Source organism: Anarrhichthys ocellatus, unplaced genomic scaffold (genome assembly GCF_004355925.1).
Source record: "Anarrhichthys ocellatus isolate YVR2014 unplaced genomic scaffold, GSC_Weel_1.0 scaffold17, whole genome shotgun sequence".
NCBI lineage: Eukaryota > Metazoa > Chordata > Actinopteri > Perciformes > Anarhichadidae > Anarrhichthys > Anarrhichthys ocellatus.
In genome coordinates, this window is record NW_022280047.1 from 2056132 (window position 1) to 2077224 (window position 21093).

At 42.9% G+C, this 21093-nt stretch overlaps 1 protein-coding gene across 1 annotated transcript; it reads right to left on the minus strand.

Annotated features, from left to right (window-relative positions):
• Positions 1 to 1110: 1110 nt before the first annotated feature.
• lifra (LIF receptor subunit alpha a) lies at positions 1111 to 18012 on the minus strand. The gene is made up of 18 exons (XM_031856276.1): positions 17849 to 18012; positions 12031 to 12221; positions 11719 to 11855; positions 11152 to 11305; positions 10658 to 10933; positions 10298 to 10424; positions 7850 to 7986; positions 7581 to 7723; positions 7183 to 7336; positions 6499 to 6563; positions 6004 to 6241; positions 5220 to 5405; positions 4996 to 5097; positions 4713 to 4859; positions 4416 to 4553; positions 4171 to 4264; positions 3984 to 4050; positions 1111 to 3803 (listed from the first exon to the last, which is right to left on the minus strand). The coding sequence occupies exons 2-18, from the start codon at positions 12110 to 12112 to the stop codon at positions 3105 to 3107; spliced, it is 2946 nt and encodes a 981-aa protein (XP_031712136.1). The 5' UTR covers positions 12113 to 12221; positions 17849 to 18012; the 3' UTR covers positions 1111 to 3104.
• Between the last annotated feature and the right edge of the window lie 3081 nt (positions 18013 to 21093).

Consider the following 21093-nt stretch of genomic DNA (forward strand, 5'->3'; position numbering starts at 1 on the left):
TCAATCAATAGTAAAGTATTCTGCAAAATATCATGGAATTTTAAAGCATTTTTCAGAAAAATGCGCAATACTTTAGTCATGTTGCCATGCACAACATTAGTCTGCGTTAGTGTTTTAAAGCTATCGGGTAACGTAAAGTTTGGAGTTTAAAGGATTTATGAGCCTCTGTTCTCTTAGTAGCATTTTACACAACATGCATCGATTTGTAAAAAACATCTTAGGCCAGAGATGAAGATGTGTAACATAGCAAGCGTACACTGCTGTATGAAGCACAGGATTGTTATGTTCTACAGAGGAAATATTAACTCCAATTAAAAATATGTATGCACAATTGGAAAAAAAAAAAAAAAAAAAGAAGGAAAATTGCATGTCAGCAGTTGCCACATTTGAGCCTGCATGGTGATTATTCTAGTCCTGCTTACAATGCGTCTGGCTATGCGACACTGCAGTGATGAGATCGGGATGCAAAGCAGGCTGAACTACTATAAGAGGACGGGATCACAATTCAAATTCAGTTTTCACAATTTTTCAATTATCATTATACAGTCAAAGTGTGATGCCTCCACATGTCGTAGGACTCTATGCATCTGGTGTCAACACAAACATTCGCCTTTACTCTCTCGAGAAAGCTGGTCGGTCAACGTTGACTGCCTGTTGCAGCCTGGGGAATATCATTCTGTAATGTATAAGGAAATAAATTGACAATTATGTACAGTTGGTTGTATAAAAACAAAGATTTAGAGAAAAATGAAAAGGTGCCGTTTCGTTGATCCAAATCAACATAAAAGCATGTAACACACAGCGTTCATAGGTTGCTCTCCAAAGCCGTGCTTGTTTGAGAAAGCAGACTCCAAAGGAAAACAATCTGCAGGTATATTTAAACTCTCTTTAGCCACCCTTTACCACTGCCTTGAAGTGACCCCTGATCTCACAATGCAGCTGGTTGGTTCACGCTCTACTAAGGCGAAAGGTGTACAATTCTCTCAACTACTTTCCCCCATGATCAGTGTTACAAGACAAAGAGGCGATACATTTCCCCCAGTAGTCAAAGAGGACTGCCTGCCTGTCGTCAGTTCATCAGTGGAGCCATCCATTAAAGTTAGTCATCAATCCTGTCACAGTAGTTTTTACTTAAAGCTTGTTGTCTGGAGGCACTGAGAAACAATAAAACCACATGTCAGCAAGAAACTGGCTCTGAAAAATAGAAAATAAACATCCTGGTTACCGCTGGCTAACCATATCAAAGGTTGTCATCTTTGCATAATGATGCTTTTGGGAAGCCGAGCCAATGGTGCATCCTCAACACCCGCAATGTACATGCGAGTGGAGAGCAAATGGAGTATGTGGAGTCTACTTTGGCTATTAGTGGCCTGTGTTTCACACCATAACGGAGATGCCAAAGTGCTGTCGGGCGAACCGATATTTACAAGGTCATTTCTACACATTTTTGTCAAAAACAAACAAATCAAAAACTAAGTGATAGCATTTCTGGAAATTCTCTATTCATTTCCCTGTGTAAGATTTCTCCACTGTCCCTTTTTCCTGTCACAAAATGTATAAGGAGGCTTCAGGACAAATCTGAAATGAAATAAAAAACAAAAACAAAACAAAAAACCTTAAAATGTATAGCAGACTAAGATCTCCCTAAAAAAAAAAACAAGCACTCAAGCACAGCAAATCAACATCAAATGCATTATCTGCCACCTCTCTGAGCTTGAACATGAAGCGACCAAAGAAAAATAATTTCTCACGAGCACACAAATATAATGTAACCAACGTTTAGATAGTTTCAGCGCTTGCTAAAATCCTTTGTATGCAACACTCAGTGCCAGTGGGAACTGTACGTCCGATAAAATACATTTCTGAACTGCATTATTGTAACATATTCTTTTTTTCATTATACATAAACATTTAGGAGCAAGGCCGACATGGTGCAAATGTCTGGAAGCATTATATTTATCAAGAATCATCCGACACTGTAATAACCCATCCAAGTGATTTCTCATACTTTGTTCAATACCAATCCCCTAACTCGAGGATAACGCGCGACACGTTGCAACATTAAGAAGAAGACACTGGCCTGACTGTGAAATGTATTTCTCAACAAGAAAAAAAAAATTAAAAATACTGCAAAAAACCTTTACTGGTTAAAGAAAGAAACCAACAAAAACAGCCCAAAGTAACATAATAGTGTGTTTGCTAATTGAATTACATTAGTTTTTATTCATGTGCTAGCTTATATCAGTGTATATATCCACGGGGGCTCATCACCCACACAATTCCAGACAGCTCCACTCCTGTATGTTTAAAATAATCACAAGTACATCTTTCAATTTACATCTCACCGTTCAGACAGTGATTTGTGAAAAATAGATCTGTTATGATAGGAGCTACCTTGGTACTGACCCAAGAGAGTGCCACCTATACATACCTCTAAAATCATCTTTTCCTTTCAGTAGCTCATCAACTGTCCAGCTGTCAGCGGACCGGCAGAAGACATGGATGCTGTCTGCTTAGCTACCTTCCACCCAAACCGTTCTTTTGTAGTGTTCTTCCAAAAAGAAAAATAAATGTCCCTTACTTTTACAGATCCGTCATTAGGTTTGAAAACTTCCTGCTTTCAGATTTCTTCTGTAGTGTGGCAAAGTTCACATCGACAAGAAATAAAAACAACTGAAATGCAAGATAAAAACTGGATACAACCAGCTGAAACACAGGATGTGCCATTGCTAAATGCCCATCATGGGGATTAAATATGGGTTGAAAAGAGGTATGACGAAAGAGATTTGCTGTCAGAATAGAAAGGATTTGATATACAAATATACAGGTTTTGATTTATGATATTTGCATGACGGAGAAAATCAACAATATTTCTGTATGTTTGGAATAAACACCTTAAATAGCACGATTGAGCTGCTTCCAAAGTGCAACTGTAAGAATGTAGTGCTACATCAGGGGGGATATTTACCGACACTGTACGGGTGAGGCTTGTTTGATGCATGACACTAGTAACAGCAATGAATCAGAAGGTTTTCTGTTACTCCCCCTCCTCCCCCTCCCCCATCCTCCCCGGCCTGACTGCTAGTAGTGAGCATGAGATGATTTCATGGTTTAGTGGATGATAGCAGGTTGGTGAACCAGGTTGCCGCCGACGATGATCGCCTCTCATCTGCGTGCTCCTCTCCGTCAGGGAGGAGGAACTGAGTGGAAGCAATTGAGGTGGGCGACCCGAGAGAGGGTGCCAGGCCGTCGTTCTCCCCGGCCTCCACGGGGGAGTCCAAATGCCAGGAGCTCTGGGGTTTGTAGCCCCCGGAGCTGGCAGCCTGGGGCTCGAAGAAAGGCTCGGGTGACGCTAGGTCTGTGTCGTCATTTGGGGCTCTAGATTGCATCTGGGGCCGGTAACCTCCTCCTCCTCCTCCTCCTCCTCCTCCTCCTCTGCAGAAGGACAGATCAGCCTGGGGTTGGTGGCCCTCGGAGGAGCCCTGCGGATCCAGCTGGAAGACCAAGGAAGACCCTGAGGTCTGGATCCCCGTGTACGTTACATCGGTGCGCGCCGAATCCAAAGAGGACGCGGAGGAAGACGAGGAGTCTGGGAAGCGCGGCCTTATGGGGCGCTCGTCTACCACGTGGTTGTAGTAGCGCAATGAAGCCGGCTCATCGGTGTCAGCTGGCTCGTCTCCCAGCCCGTCTTCATCCTCTTCCTCTTCGGGAATGACGACGAGTACCTCTTTGCTAGAATCCCACTCGGGCCTCTCCACCATGTGGACCAAACTATGGGGTGATGGCTTCACATCCAGTGGCTCCTGTAAGACACACCGGGTGTTCAAACACTCCACTGAGTAAGTTTCAACGGGAGACGACCACCATCTTCTCACAAGGGACGATCAAAAAATAGGGAACGCTCAATTGTAATTTCTTTAAATAGAATTAGCACTTGATTAGTTTAGTGGTGAGGGTCATATTGAATTAGACTCGTACTGTACCTGTGACCTGGACCAATCGCCGGGCAGCTTGGGCTCGGGTATGTCTGGATAGAACGCCTTTTTCACCCTGGTGACCAAGCAAAATGTTACTTTAAAATAACATCAACTAGAACTACCGTCTCAGGTTGAATGCCTCCAGCAACCAGTCAGACAGACAACCCAAAAAACAGCAGCAAAACACACTCACCATTTCCTTTTCTTGTAGCAAACGAAGGTGACGAAGACCACGAATACGGCTGTGATTCCCATGGAAGCCAAGATTTCCAGTATCAGCCAATCAGCTGTCAGGACAAGACAGTAGGAATAGTACTTATTAGACTTTAAGCAATAGAACATCTATTCATAGGTGCAATATTCTGTAGCCTAAAATAAAAGTAATGGTTGTAGAATAAGCAGTTGGAGCTAGACACACATAACTACACATTCACGTACTGTATGGCTCCAGCGTTATGGAGGCAGTGACGCCTGTGTCCTCGCCTGCTGAGGTGTAGGCCTTGACAGTGAACTTATAGGAGCCTTCAGAGAGGCCTTTTACTGTGTAATACCTGCTTCCTAGGTCCAACAGATTGGCTGTTCAAAGGACAGGGTGAAACGCCACGGAGAGGCGAGGGAAGGAAAGAAAAGGGAGACAAAAAACGAGAGAAATGAGGATGTGCGAGTTCAAACAAGATAAGAAATGCTTTTCGCCGAATGCCATCATGAATCACACATGCATTTGTACACGTTTACCGAGAAGCTTGAGCTCGGAGCCGCTACTGACGTAAATGTTGTAGCCCAGGAGGAAGCCTCTTCTGTCGACCAGCGGGATCTCTCCCCAGGTCAGGAGAATGTTGGAGTTCTGCTGGGTGGTTGACAGGCTGACAGAAGCGGAGGGGACTGTGGGAGACGAGAGGGCGGGAGGAAGCAAGAGTGAACAGAAGAGATGGGTCGGAGCCGGCATAACAGAGAGTCAGCGATCAGAAATGCGATTTCTGAAGTCAATGCTTCCGCTAACACGCCGTGCTGTCCTTACCCAGCTCCTGCATGTATCCCTGCCAGCGCTGCAGCAGCTCTGGTGCCTCCGAGGTGATACTGTACAGGGAGATGTAGTACATCACGCCCGGCTGGAAGTCGGCTGAAGGCAAATATTTAAAACAGGTTTAAAACACTGTCCATGGCCAAAAATAACACGGTACAGTACATTTGAAATATGCTGAAAACATGGAGGCATCGATGCCGGCATAGATGCCGGCATACCTGACTCAACGGAGACGTTGGTGGTTCCGGCGGCCACCTTGATCCACCTCACAGGGCAGTTCCACTTGCAGGAGGCCTCATACCATTCTACCACAGAAGCGCAGGTGGCGTTGTCGTCGCGCTGCCAGAACAGAGGGAAGCCTCCGTCCGTATAAACGGCCCTGGACATGGAACGGGGTTCCACATCTGGAAAGGTGAAAATATGAATACAGCAATGTAGAAACTGTGTGTCTCCATGTTGTTTTATAACATGTAGTAACTGTTGCTTTCAAGAGAGAAAAACAAAATGAAGACTTTGGAGTGGCCTAGTCAAAGTCCCGACCTGAATCCGATTGAGATGCTGTGGCATGACCTTAAAAAGGCGGTTCATGCTCGAAAACCCTCCAATGTGGCTGAATTACAACAATTCTACAAAGATGAGTGGGCCAAAATTCCTCTACAGCGCTGTAAAAGACTCATTGCCAGTTATCGCAAATGCTTGATTGCAGTTGTTGCTGCTAAGGGTGGCCCAACCAGTTATTAGGTTTAGGGGGCAATCACTTTTTCACACAGGGCCATGTAGGTTTGGATTTTTTTTCCCCCTTAATAATAAAAACCTTCATTTAAAAACTGCATTTTGTGTTTACTTGTGTTATCTTTGTCTAATATTTAAATTTGTTTGATGATCTGAAACATTTAAGTGTGACAAACATGCAAAAAAATAAGAAATCAGGAAGGGGGCAAACACTTTTTCACACAACTGTATATATACATACACACTTAAATACACTCCATTTCCACGCACCTGTCAGATGTAGTGGTATATGTACACTTGCAGGTTGAGACACCCCTGCGGCGTTCCTCGCAATGACGGTTGCCGTGACCTTGTCGTCACCGCTGACGGTTGCGATCTGTGTGAGGTTGATTACTACCACAGAAGTATCCGGTAAGAAGAATTCTGTGCGCTGTCGATTTTCCTTGGGGCTCCAGAACGTAACTTCATAACGTGTGATCAGACCATGGCTTTGTCTTTGTGTCAGAGGCTGGAAGAAATCAAGGGAAGGGGAAGGAAGTCAGGAAAACCGGTCAAGAGAGTAAAAGGAGGAAGAGGAAAGAAAGCCAGAGACAAAGCAAAACGATTAAAACAGAAGAACCCTGGCAGGAACTTGCATCGTCTGATTGTGGTCTGTGTGAACATGCTGTAAATCTGTGCTCCCTGCAGTAAAACAAATCATTTGTAAATCTACAATTAAAAACTAGAACAATTCAAGTCAAAGACAAAAAACAAAATAAAACGTACCTTCCAAATGACCTGCGCAGTGTAGTCTTTGTTAATCCACATCCACACATCAAGAGCATCTGGAACTGAGAGAAAAAACATCTGAAAATGAACACTGGCAAAAATCACAGAGCAACAAAGGATGAACACTAAAAATGTAAAATAAATCTCTTGAGCATGAAAGTTTATTATTGATCTTGTAAACAGCAGGGTCCACTTCCTTACGTCCCCATACGAACACCTGCACTCAGTGGGGTTTACAGTAATAAAATGTCTACCTTCTTTTGTTACTAACAAACTGAAAATACTACATTTTAGTTATACTTCAGAGCAATTAGTAATAATTATTTTTAGATTATATCAGCACGTAGCAACATGAATTACTAGCTACAAGTCAATAAACATGAACCTGCTATCACAGGCCAGAAACAATTAGTCGATTGTTGATCGATGCTCAATTTATCATTTCACTTTTTTATCATTAATCAGTTCCAGCTTCTAAAATGTGAGGATTTGCTGATTTTCTTTGTTTTGTTTTAATCAATTTGGGGTTTTGGACAAAACAAGCAATTGGAAGACATCACTTTGGGCTCTGACAACTTGTGATGTGACCTTTTCACTATTTGCAAAACCTTTATAGACAAAACCATTATTCAAAGACTTGAAATCTGAAAATGAAAGAGTCACCACAAACAAACCCTTTACCATAAGTGTTGGTTTTGAAGGAAAGCGGCTTGCTCCAGCTTCCCCAATTCCAGAAATTCTGCTGGGCACCACAGCGGACTTGAACGCTGTAATCCTCATCGGGGTCGAGGTCTGACAGGACCACCGACCGCAGGCCCAGACCGGAGAAGGTACGCTGGACACACGAGGATGAGATTTCGTTACTGTCTGGTACATCGACGGGTCGCACCCGTGGAGAGAACATGCTGATAGAAGCGTGCGTTCGTAGAGAGTGATGCGGTTGGTCGTTAGCGGGTTGTAATGGATATGTGGTAGAACAATGGAAGTGATCCGTCTGACTGGCATATGCACCAAAGAAAAACCGGACAGTGGTCTTCCCCTGCAACACACAAACATTAGCATGAACGCAGACAACTTACCTTTGTTTTGTACCCTTGGGAGGAGAGCTCTACCTGGCAGTCAAGAGCCAGAGAGGAATAGATGTTGTACTTCCACTGCCACAGCACAGTGGTGTTCCAGGCATGGACAGCAGAGTTCAGGCTCTCTGGTGCTACCGGACGCACTGAGGAGAAAGGGTGAAACAACAATCAGTGTGCTGGATGTTGTTTTTTTATTTTTATGTCCATGTTTACCTTTAATTTAAAAAGAAAAATGCTATAAATTCTTCCGTTGAGCGTGAAACAGCTACCTCTGTGCCTGAGCTCAGCAGAGTCAGTGAGGACGTGCCGGCCGAGAGGATTCGCGGCTACCAGGGTCCAGTTACCCTCCCACTGGGCCACACGCCACTCGTCATGCTTCTTCTGCATCCTGCTAAAATCACATTTCCTGCAAAGAAAAAAAATAATAAAGAACAGATTAAAATAAAATAAAGAGCAGATTAAAATAAAATAAAGAGCAGATTCCGTAAGAATGTGAAAATCAAAACAATTTCATTTAATGGAAAATAAAATGTAACCACTTCACATAACCTCACAGGCACAAACACACTCATAATGTAACTCGTCTTCAAGCCAGCCGTCTGACGGTTCCTGTAAAAGGTCTGGCAGACAGCCAATACACTATCAATGTTAAATGGACACACACACAAGTAGCAAGTGGTTACTTAGACTAAGTGCATTATCTCTCTCTCTCTCTCTCTCTCTCTCTCTCTCTCTCTCTCTCTCAGCTGTTTTTTTTTTTTTTTTTCTGGGCTGAAAACAATTTTTTAGAGAAAGGCAATCATAAATAATGCGGGATCATTTCTCAGAAGAAAAGTGACATTAAACCACATCCTGGCTTGTCAATGTCATTCCATCTCTACCGCCTCTGTGTCCTGGACCATTAGTCAGGTACAGAGACAACAGAACGTTTAGGTTTGTTTTTTTCCCAATGTGTCCACAACCGTGAACATATCTTACAGACTTTTCACACGTAACCTGTTTCGTTGCCGTTTGTTGCTTCGTTTATGTGGCGATTTACGTGACGCGGACGCAATTGACTGTTGGTTTGGCTGGTTATAGCCACAGGATTTTGTGATAGCAGATATGCGAGTTTAGCATGACTATTAAAAAGCTACTCTCATGTTTAATTAATATAGGACCCTAGCCCTATTTTTAGGCCTCTGCTCGAAAATTGCATACCCATACTCAAGAGAGTCCCCAGCTCTAACTACAAGGTCTATTTTAATAATTTTGATGCTAGAATACTGGTAACACTTGTGAGATGTGTTGAATTGTGTAAATATTGTGTATATGTTACTGGTTAATAACTGATACACTTATGGCACAGCTCAAATTGAAAAATTTCTAGGTTCGCCTGAAAAAAAGCACTTGTATTGAACTTTTTTTTTTTTAAATAATGCAACTGCAAGCCTAAAAATACACCACAGACATAGAACAACACGTTTTACATGTCCCCACAACATATTTTACTTCGATTGAGTGAAGCAGGCCAGCATAAACGGTCTTAAAAATCAAAATTTTGATTTTCGGAAACCAGCTGTTGCATTGCTGTATACTAATTTTATATAATATATAACTAAATGTTAACTATATATTCACTTTTCTTATCACTAAGAGTGTTCAATAATCCTAATAAATCAGTTTGACACCATTTTGAATAATTTTGAGCAGTTATGATGTGTCATATCTGTCATTCATAACAATAAATGGCTCATAATGTGTGTCTATGTGACCCTGGTAAGGCCTGTGATTGTCCGATTTACTCGCGTGAGAGCTTTTTAGATGCGGGATAGTCCAACGGGAGCCATGCGGGGGTGTTTGATCGTATCCGAGTCTGTTTACTGACTAAAAATCACAAAATGCAGGGCGAACCCCCCTCTCTACATGGATTGCTCCACCTCAGAGAATCGTCTGCCATTTTGTGATTCATTCCGCCAGCGCATTGATCTCACTCACAGACATGCAGCACAAGATGGAGGAACTAGCTGTGCCGAAATCGGCTGGAATAAATCCGTTTTACATCACCAAAACGTAAGTTTTTTTACCCAATTGTGTTTCACGTGACTTGTGGCTGATGTTGGCATATATACCCATAACTTTTGAACGGTTTGAAAGAGAGTAATTTCGACGACGCTGTTCGTCTCCGGGTCGAATCACGCCCCTCCTGCATGTCTTCATCCGCCATGTGCGGTCCCTGCTTCGTGATCAGAGAGCCATAGAGAGAGCATAGGTCGTCGATTTTTGGCGAAAATTGTGGCAAATCTTCTAGATATCTTCCAGATATGATACTAGTTCATGTATAATTGTGTTTGCAGTGTTTACAATGGCTGGTATGATGATGTTGCTAGGACTTTTCCCGTTAATTCAATATTTAATATGTCTGGAGCAATAATCATATTTCTTTATGAAAAATGCTTTCTACGACACGCTCAATGCTACACACTCTAAAACAGCCCCCCGTGGGGGGCTCTCGGGTCCTATGGGTTCACTTTTTGCTGTTATGAAACAGATCTCCGAATCAGTGATGTGTCGAGCTTGTGTCCTACTCCATGGATTTTAGCATCTGCAGCCTGCTTTTTGTGTCTGAGTGTGTTGCAGTTCTGCTACTCGACCCCAAGCCCTACGGTTTCCACCACAGCACAAGGTTTCAGGTCAGGTTACAGCCATCTTGCTGAGTTTTATTGTGACTGTGGTACCTGTTGTTCAGCGTGTAGCTTGTGCTTCGTTTGCCGTACAGGCGTGTGTCTCGTCCTTCGTTCCACTGGCACACAGCTGAGATTAAGTCATGAGTCTCGCACACAAAGTCACTGGGCAGTGGTGGATCTGGGGAAGGGGACAACGTGTAGACACTCAATGGCATAATCATGTACACACAGAAATAAAGTTCACATAGACAGAAATAACTACCAGGAATTTATTCTAAATATCTCAGCCGCAACATCATATTTACTTCTGTGCCGACTCCCTCTCTCTCTGTCACTCCATGCACATTCACCCATCTTCCATATGACGACCATTCACACTTCAGTTCTTATCCGAACAGTAAATCCCCTTACATCCGACAAACACCACCGATCCCCAAGGGTCCGACTTCAGCTTGTCGTTACAGATGACGTTGGTTCCCGTCTGGCGGGAGAGTCCCTGATTCACAGCCGTAACAGCGTAACTTCGCCTACTCAGTCGCGTCTCGTGCATGACCGTGTTGCCGTATTTGATGGTACCGAACTGCTTCCCCTCCGCCATAATGCAACAGAAGGTGGTGTTGGCCCCCACAGGTACGATTCTGTCCTGGGGTAACACCTGGATTTTCTCATTGCTGGGGAGATCGCTTCCTAAATAGACAGAGCGAGGAAGGGAGAAGTGAGACAAAAGGGGAGAGGGCGATATAAATAGAGATCTATATTTGTTTTGGCTTAAGGAAGAGATTTCAAAGAGAAAAATAATTGAAATGATCATCCCAAATTGACAGGTCAGGCAATGCAGCCTCTATGTTTCTCTAATTATCGCTGTCCTATGATGTATACGGGTGTAAATATTGCCCCCCCCTGACCTTGAAGTATCTGAGTGTTGCTCCAGTCACTCGTCGTCTCTCTGTCTCGTGAGCGGATTCTGACGGACAGCGATGTGCACTCCAGGGGTTCGACTGAGGTCCAGTCCCACTGGTGCCGTCCGCTCTCCTGATTCACCGTCACGGACACCGTGTCCTGCAGGCAATACACCGTGAGGGGCAGATGAAACATGAAGCGGGTGGACGATCGCTGGTGATCACAGTCGTAGCTCGAGCAGGAAAATATTTATTACTGTACTGAATTATCATGCCAATTAAGCTACGAAAGCAAAATGTGCGGCCAAATAAACTAAATATAATGGCCAATATGAGGTCATTGCAGACATGTCTGGTACCAACATATATCAGCCAATTAATGAGGATTATTATGTTGTTGTGGGTGGCATAACATCTATATTAGAGGATATATTATTATTAGATTTTTAAAACTCTCAAATATCAACAGGTCGGGCTAAAGCTCCTCTCACATGAGAATGACACCGACTTGTAGCACAGCTGTGCAATGAGAGAAGCACAAGAACGAATGAAATGAAAGAGAAGTGCTCTTACGTAGAAGACAGTTATATTGAATTCAGTTCTCAGAATCAGGAGGTCGAAGGTTGCCGCTGCTCCTCCCAGCCAGGATATGGACAGTTGCTGTGTAGACCTGTTAGCTGACAGGCTCACCTGCTGGGGTACAGTAAGGACTAGAAGAAGAAAAAAAAGAAGATCGGGACAACAATAAGGGATTTAAATGGTTTTAGTATCAGACCTGTAGAAACAGAGAGCCAACCTTTCCACGCGGACCAGCTACGTTACATACACAGCATTCAACATCACGCTGCATTGACAAGTTTTCCCTGCGTGTAGTTCGGCCCTTACCATCTATGACATGTACAGCCGTGAGGCCCAGGAGGACACAGGTGAGCCACAGAGGGCTCCAGTTAGGCTTTGAGCGAGGCATGGCGGTCAACTGGCCGAGTCCCTGTCTGCAGATCCTGAGGTGGTGGTCCTCTCCACTATAGCAACACCGTGCTAGACATTTAAGAGGCAAGACACAGACGCAGGGTGCCCTGTGGGAAAAGACAGCATAGAAGAGAGGAAAAAGATTAAACTCCTGTCCTGAAGACTGTCAACACTCAGGTTGTTGTTGTGGCGTCGTGGTGAGGGCGGGTGATGTGAAACTATGAAGTTGGGGTCACGCAAACACAATGTGTTTATTTTGTGGAATATTCTGTCGGCGTGCACGCGGTAATCTCATTAAATGTTTCAAGGTTTGGATAGTTTGCTCGTATCAATGAGCGGTTTGTGGGGAAGAGCTGCATTCTGTTGCAGCATTCTTGAATGCCTGCAATGATTCCCTGCCAACTCCCAATTGTTGTACGAATGTATGCCAAAGTCAGAGGCACAGCTGCCAGGAAAATCCAACACCAGCACAAGAAAACACATCTCTCAGGCAGCTGCTTTCAGGCCAGATGTGGAAACACACAAGTAAGACAATGCTGTTTATACAAAGCGTGCCCGTGTTCCTTATCCAGTTTCCCTGTTCTAAAGTAGACTGTAAGAAGTGGACGTAGTCACCGTGACCTCACCTATTGGTTTGTGTACTACGATTTTGAGGCTTCGATTTTGGCCGTCGCCATCTTGTTTTTTTGCAAAAGTGATACGAGAGGGTGGAGCTAAGTACGACCAAATGCTGAATGAGACAGTTTTAAGTTACAATTCACTTTTTTAAGAGCTGAAAACACTCTGTGAAAGGGTTAAAGTTGTAACACAAAAACTTCCCGACCGAGCAAAGCTGTGGTAGAGACCTGTCAATTACAAGGTAGCCCCGCCCTAAAGCATTCCCTGCTCTATGGTCTATTTAACTCTAAATGTGACCACCACTTAATAAATGAACATCATGCTGTATTGAAACTAGAGATTGAGACCATAAACTCTGAGGGAATAAATCAAGAGAGAAGTAGAGTCATTTTCTCATAGACTTCTATACAATCAGACTTCTTTTTGCAACCACCCTGCTGGCCATTTGAAAGAATGAGAGTTTAAGGCACTTCTGCATTGGCTTCACTTTGCATACACGGAGGTTGTCGCCTGGTACTAGAAGACTTGGTCTTGATGATGATCTACAAACAACTGCTACTATCTACTAGTATTGGTTGTTTCTGACGTTTTACAGACGAAAGGATTAACCAAAAATATTCAGCAGATTAATCTTCAACGATAATAATCATTAGTTTCAGCCCTTGTAAAGAATATGATCAAAATCTTGCCATGCAATAATTTTGTAATGTAATGTGGAACCAACAAAATCACATTAAAAAGTGACCAGAACAAGATACAAAGTCTTTCAGATCGCCATTGGTTTACTGCAAAAACATCTCGGTAGGGAATACAAAGTCGGGTCAATGTCCAACCTGTAGTGCATGTGACCGCTGTTCTCTACAAATAGAAAGACAAGATGCCCGATTACACCACAAAATAACATGTTGCAATGAATGAGCCTCGGGCTTGATGAGTCTGGGTGTGAATGTTCAGTGTCAATTGAACAATGTTCAGTGTTAATTCTCTGTTATTGTGTGTTTAACTGTGAACGAGAAGCTGCAGTGCAGTTTGTCTGGTTTCCCCACTGGGACAGGCTGGCACAGGCCTCGAACAGCTCGGTAGCTCGATAAAACAATGCTCTCAAGTGCCGCCATGCCCATTACTGCCACAACACGACCTCAACGCAAGGATACACACACAGACGCACCAGCAAAGTCCGTTTTTGGATAACTAAACAAAAGAGTCTCACCATCCCAAACACAAAGCATCTTTGGCAAACAGACAAGTCAGATTCTGGTAATAGATAAGTTGCAGTGAGCAAAACAAGCTGCTACAGCTGCCACAGGCTGCCAGTGTACGGTGAAAAACAAAATACTGGTTTCAGGGAAGAGAAAGCTTACATTACGGGAAAGGAGGACAGACACACATTTTTTGTTTTTAGCCTGCTTATCTAACTAAACTGCTCAGAGTTTCATTCCAAACCACCAGTTGTTTTGGTTTCATTTCTATCAAGACTCTGGGGACAGAATGCAGATACAGAGACAGCTAAATGACAGAACACGGCCTGTTTATGAAGTCTAAAGGAACATCTTGAGAATCCTTTATGTGGTCCACTATGGCCTTTTTCTTTCCTTTCAGACCACTTCGCAGCAGTGGGAGTGAGGGAGGAGTTTCAAACCTGGAATGTGACTCTACTGCCGGCTCCTAAAGCGGTTTCACATATGGTCTTAAAAGAGCAAATTAAACCTAAACGCATGAACTTGAAGGCCACGTCCATTGAGGTTCCTGTTTTCAATGCAAATTTGTATTTATTTTTTTATGCTAGTGTAATAGCCGGCGGCCTGCTGCTGCTATTAATACTGTGTAAATACTGCAGAGCCTCTATCTAGCAACTTGGCTATTTCTGTAGCCAAAGAACACACGAAACTATCACTACTCTCAGTGCGACTTCTTTACTTCGACGTGGGTAACAAGGAAATTTGGCTGAGGGGGGGTTTTAAAAGTCTTCTGGCGTGTTGCTGTCTTCAAAAACCTCACCTCCAGATGAAATTCAGAGGCATGGCTCAACATAAATACAGCTGTGTGTGGAGTCAATGTTTCACACACACGTGTGTGTGTGTGTGTGTGAGAACCAAAAAAGGGCTTCTGAGCCCGTTGCAGTGCCGAGCGGGTCCCCACATGAAGAGAGCAGTCCTGGATCCTAGCGATTTTTCCAACTTCAGCACCAGACTGAAACATTTAACAACCTCCAATATATACTAATAACGTCTGAGCCTGCAAAAAAAGAGAAAAAGATACATAGTGCACTGATGGGAAGTGGGGGGGCACATTTTCTGGGAAATCTCTCCAAGAAACTGATAGCTACAAATGCACACAAACACGCAAATCAATATTTCTCTGCTGGGCTCTGATCCTTGTCCTTGTAGTGGTAATAAATGTGACCACACACTACAAAAAAATAAAACCACAAGGAGGGTGCTGTTACTTAAAAACCCAAGGCCAGACCTCATCCGTACACCTGCAGTGGTTCTATTTTAGGAAAGAAAAGCCTCACCTAACTAACTCCGCCTCGTTCCACACTGGACTTTGCCACTGTTCTGTTTGACCATTCAGCTGTGCGGGGCAGCCTTTCGGAGTAAGCCGTGGAAAATGGCACACAGAATATACTGCGGACGACTGACCGCCCTGTGATGCAATCGTTTCTCGGAACCTGAAATTTGCTCAGTGGAAAGGCCTCGTTTGTCCCCCGTTCTTTCCACAGTAGCTAAACTCTGGTCGTCAAATACTGAACACTCTCAGTCAGGACGTGCAACACACAGTCCAGCATTTAGTCAGGGATTGTGCAAGTCACAAAACAATCACGGTGACTGCTGAGTGCATATACGATGCATGTTTGCTTTGACCTGGAATTAATGGTCAATTAATCTATTGATATTTTTGAGGGGGAAAAAAGTCAGTTATTTACATTTTGTCGACCTATTTATTGATGAAACAGTAGTTTCAGTCTAAAAGACATCCTGAAGTTAAGTTTAAAGTGGAATGTTAATCCCGCTGCAGCAAAAACCCGGACAAAAATAAAAAAAGAATTGAAGCCGCAGCCAAATTTACTCCGACATACCTCAGCTTTTCATATGCACTGTGCCGCGGGGCAGTAGTAGAGATTTTATACTTACACAATAAACACAGCCACCAACCTTTCAGCACCTCACTATCGCAACCACTTTTTTTAAACTAAGAATAAAACCTCTGTTTATATACTGTTGTCTTTACTAAAACCGTGTGGGGTGGCAGCTGAAGCCGAACTGTATGTTCTCGGCCTACACTCAGCGACGCTGTCATACGATGACCACCGCGGCCAGAAGAAATAAGCACACAGTGCCTCTAGTGTACTATAGAAGTGCGGTGACGTTTTGAAACATGAGCTAAAGTGGCTGCTGATTATGTTTGACCCTTGGATGGGACGAGAGAGAGAGAGAGAAGACCGGATGCAAGTGAAAAGTGGAGAGTTAACGGGTGAGTGTGTGCTCTGACCTCAGTGGAGAGGGGACATTCATTCCTGTGTGTGTGTGTGCCGTTTCCTTCCTTCCTTGCCTTTCCCTCTAATCCTTAATGAATGTAAATCTTGAAAGCAACAGGAAGTGAGTAAAAAAAATAAAAAAAACTGAAAAGTCACTTGAGAAGTACACAATTTGCTTTTATATTATTTTGCTTTTTCAATGACTGTCTTAAGATAATAAAACTACCCCCCACACACACACACACACACCGGGAGTCAAAATCATTCCAGTCCAACCCTGGGAGAAATCCACAAACCAGTCTGACCCTTTTTAGCACAGACACAACCAAGAGAGAACACGCAAACAGGGCGGCCATTGTCCTGCAAGGTACAAGTCGGCGCCTTCTAATCACAGTTTATTATGACTAATGTTCAGTGTTTCATGCATTGAGTAATACTGCGATGAGCTAACAATTTTTATGTTGTGTCCTGTTCCCAGTGTTTTTTTACAGAATAAATCTGCCTTAGTCCAATATGAGGATGAATTGCATAAAAACGTACTACCTGTTTTTTTACAATTCATCCTCATATTGGACTAAGGCAGATTTATTCTGTAAAAAAACAGAATAAATCTGTTTTTTAAATCAGTTTGTGTTGTGTCCTGTTCCCAGGACAGAACACAAACAACTGTTCTTCCTTATAATACTGAAGGGTGACAGCTGTTTAGGAATGATTGCTAAGACACCGTAACTGTCTCCTTTTTATTATTATTTTTCTGTTTTAAAAAAGTGGTACAGTTCTAAAAAAGACCTCATTAAAACATATTAAAATAATTAGTATGTACTGTAAAGGTAGCCAACTATTGAGTAGGGTATGTTAAATGATGTAATCTAGATTAGAGATCATTTCTCCACCTAGTTCTCTGTGTCGGAACACACTTTATGTGTACAGCTAGAAGAACAGCTCGTCTTGTGTGCATGCAGACCGCACACCATAGGGTAACATGGTCCTGATCGGTTTGAGACCAAGAGAGCGAGAGCAAACAGCCTATGATCTATGCTGTAGCATTCAAAATATTAAAACATGATCATTGAAAATGAGTTGATCTGAACAAAACAACCATGATGACGAAAACAATTCCGTTGTCATACTGTCACATCACAACTTTGGGGTCCCGACTAACGTGACACAAGCATAATAATAGTAGACGGGCCTGTTTACTCAACACTTATTAGCTGTTTATATGTAATGGCTAATTTTTTTTTCCAATTCTGATTAAGGTCCTCCAGAAAAAAAAAAGTGGCGAATACAGCAGGTATCCCAAAGTGCATCATCACAAAACAGTTTGCATCATTAGCATTAGCAACTGGGCAGCATGATGGGTAACGTCTTATCGTAAACATCGAACAGACGGTGATAACACTTGGTTAGCCATCATTTCAACAACATCTTATCAAAGGAGGCAGTGTACTTAAATTGTACGGGCTGGGTTAAATGATAAAAAAAAATAATTAAAATTCACTTGTCAGCCAGCACCCCACCACACACACGCAGAAGAGGCCACTGGTGTTTGGAAAAACACGGCTACCGTTAGCTTCAGTAATGTTAGCTGTCATCTACGGACTCCCGTTAAAAGTTCACAAATAACACAACAATTACCTCTGATGTAGCAAGAAATCCTTTTCAGTGCTGTTGAATATGTCGGCTAAATATATCCAATATTCAAGTTCTTAAAATCCTGCCGCCGTGCTGGTCTCCGCTGCTGTGTAGTAAAACCTATGAGTAAAACCATTCCCAATGAATCCAGAGGAGGCTGGGATTACTGGAATAGAGCGAACCAGGCGTTTGATTGACACTTGTGCTGACCAATGGGCTTCCACTATACGATTTTTTCACTTGGGAGAGGGCGTAGTCCTGCCGCATTAAAGTCATACCGGAAAGACGGTTCCATAAATAAGAGTCACGACACCAGTCCAAACCTCTCGTCAGGACTCTGCTGGAGACGATTTTACCGATTGTGTGGTTTCCAATGCCAGAGGCGTTAACTAGAGTAATGTGAAAGTAAGCGTGGGGATGCTCATTTGCAATACAACGACCCCCTGTAATTATTTCTAACATGTGATGTAAACTTTTCTATGCCGTAACACGTTACATCTAAATGCACCTCTTGACCAATTATTGATTGTAATACCTACACAATAAACTACACAATGATGAATTTGACCCAAAGAATTCAGCCAAATAATTACGGAATATATAATCAGGGCTTGATGGGGGTCCGTGTACGTTTTAGTCATCTGTTTTACCAAAGAACCAGTCAAATAACGAGCCGTATTTCGTTTTTGCAAATCCCTTTTTTGTTTTTTCCTTTAAAACGAGACGAAGAGCGCAACAGGTAACCCGGAAACAAGATTATTTCAAAATAAAAGTGAAGGCAATATAATGACCGTATGCAAGAAATTAATAAATAAATAAATCTTGGCTGATGGGAGTGTGTTAGCATCAGTAGTTGACTACATGCTGTTTAATATTCATTTATCAATGTACGCAGCAATAATCAACTTTCCGATTAATCGGTGCATTGTTTGATGCAATACAGTTCGTGATATAGTTTAATCAAAGTCTTTTTTGTGTTCACGGAAATGTTGCTGTTGGCACTGATATTTATTTGTTGCTGTTCGCACTGATATTTCTTTGTCCACTGTATTGTGTTGATTTAGTGAACGCAGAGTGTAGCCGGTAAGGACACGCAAAGTAAATGTTCACCCGTTCTACCACTAGATGGCAGTATAAGTGTATTTAAACCATCAATTTAGTCATATTTACCTGTGCTTTTGTTAATTATCTAGGTTATTATTATCGCCTACAGAGCCAACAGGTCTGTAGGCGATGCAGTCAACTTGGCCCTTCATTTCATCCTCCAGCATCTGGACTCCCCAGGAACCTACGCCAGGATCCTGTTTGTGGACTTCAGCTCTGCCTTCAACACCATCATCCCGTCTTTGCTGCAGGACAAGCTCTCCCAGCTGCACGTGCCCGACTCCACCTGAAAGTGGTTACAGACTTCCTGTGTGACAGGAAGCAGCACGTCAAGCTGGGAAAGCATGTCTCAGCCTCTCGGACCATCAGCACTGGTACGCTGCAGCCACGGACAAGGGCAGGCTGCAGCGCATCATTCGCTCTGCTGAGAGGGTGATTGTCTGCAACCTGCCGTCCCTCCAGGACTTGTTCACTTCAAGAACCCTGAAGCGAGCAAGAACGATTGTAGCCGACCCCTCTCACCCTGGACAACAACTGTTTGTGCCCTTTCCATCTGGCAGGAGGCTGAGGTCCATCAGGACCAAGACCTCACGACACATGAACAGTTTCTTCCCGTCGGCAGTCGGGCTCATTAACAGAGCCCGGGACCCCCACTGACTCTGTCATCCCCAGGACAATTTCCTACCGGTCACTCCCCTGCACATCCCTTCTATTACACTCGACACTTTTACACTACACTTACATCTCACTTGTTTATAGTCCTGTTATCTGTTCGTTTGTGCACTTTATTTTATATTTCACTTTATTTTATGTTCCACTTTATTTTATATTTTTCTGTAAATTTTAATATGTTTCTACTTTGCACTGTTGATTGTTGTTAAATGTTAAATTCTGTGTCTGCCAATATTTCCAAATCAAAAAAGAATTTAAAAAGACACACTAAGGAGTGATGCTAGTGGTGTAAAACAGATGGATATTCAATTAAATTAAATTAATTTTTGTATAGCCCAAAATCACAAATTACAAATTTGCCTCAGAGGGCTTTACAATATGTACACATTTGACATCGTCTTGTCCCAGGACCCTCACATCGGAACAGGAAAAACTCCCCCAAAAAAAACCTTTAACGGGGTAAAAAAAGGAAGAGACCTGTGGGAGAGCAACAGAGGAGGGATCCCTCTCCCATGATGGACAGAAGTCAATAGATGTCATGTGTAGAACAGCATAACAGAATTACAACAAATTAAATGAGACAGAAAGTTATGAGACTATGAGATTCAAAGTTATGAGATTCAAAGTTACGAGATTCAAAGTTAAAGATTGATAGAAAGTCTAGAACATGAAGGATAACAGAATCTATAACTGTAGGATGGTCTTAAAATGCAAAACATTTGCTAAAATTATTGCTGGAATAAACAAGTGTGCTCACTTTAAAACATATTGGCTGTGAATGAAAACAAAATACATAACACACATGTGACAACACATTGGTGGGCATCACACTCACAACATGTTATCTTTGTGCTAGCTCAAATGCACATGTAGCGCAGACGGACACCAATTCCATACAGCACTAAACATCGAAAATAAACATTATTTTCGGTACAGTACACGCACATTAAATGTTCTCGAACATGAAGGATAACATAAACTATAACTGTAGGATTGTCTTAAAATGCTAAACGTTATTAGCCTTGCAGTTCTCTCCTGAACGCGTAGTCACTCGAAAAGAAGGATTTCACATTCCATTCGCTCTTCACGTCCCGCTAACACATTGGTGGGCATCACACTCACAACATGTTATCTTTGTGCTAATCACCATATGTTGTTTTGCGAGGAGCATGCATCAGACTCGCAGATTAAAATTTCCACTATTCCCAGTCCAACGACAGCGGCGGTGCCAAGAAACACTCCTGCGATCAGTAGACCTTTGGCACAGCGAAACCACCAACTTCTGGTCTGAGTCTCAGCAGCTGGAGCTGGCAAGAGGCTCTCTTCAGGACAAATCTCATGATTCTCATCAAGCTGCCCAAGGTCATTCATTTGGACCAACATGACAACTTTGTCATGCTCAGCCACCTTTGGCTGCTGTTCAACGTCATTAAGTTGGACCGACTTGACATTGTCATGCTCAGCCACCTTTG

Bases quoted from the DNA above. Each gene is read 5' to 3' on its own strand.
- lifra (XM_031856276.1), bottom strand. From the start codon at position 12,112: ATGCCTCGCTCAAAGCCTAACTGGAGCCCTCTGTGGCTCACCTGTGTC. The intron at 5,406-6,003 runs GTGCGTGGAAAT...TCACCTTTCCAG, and splicing joins TATACCACTACATCTGACAG to ATGTGGAACCCCGTTCCATG. The intron at 5,098-5,219 runs GTATGCCGGCAT...ATTTGCCTTCAG, and splicing joins CAACGTCTCCGTTGAGTCAG to CCGACTTCCAGCCGGGCGTG.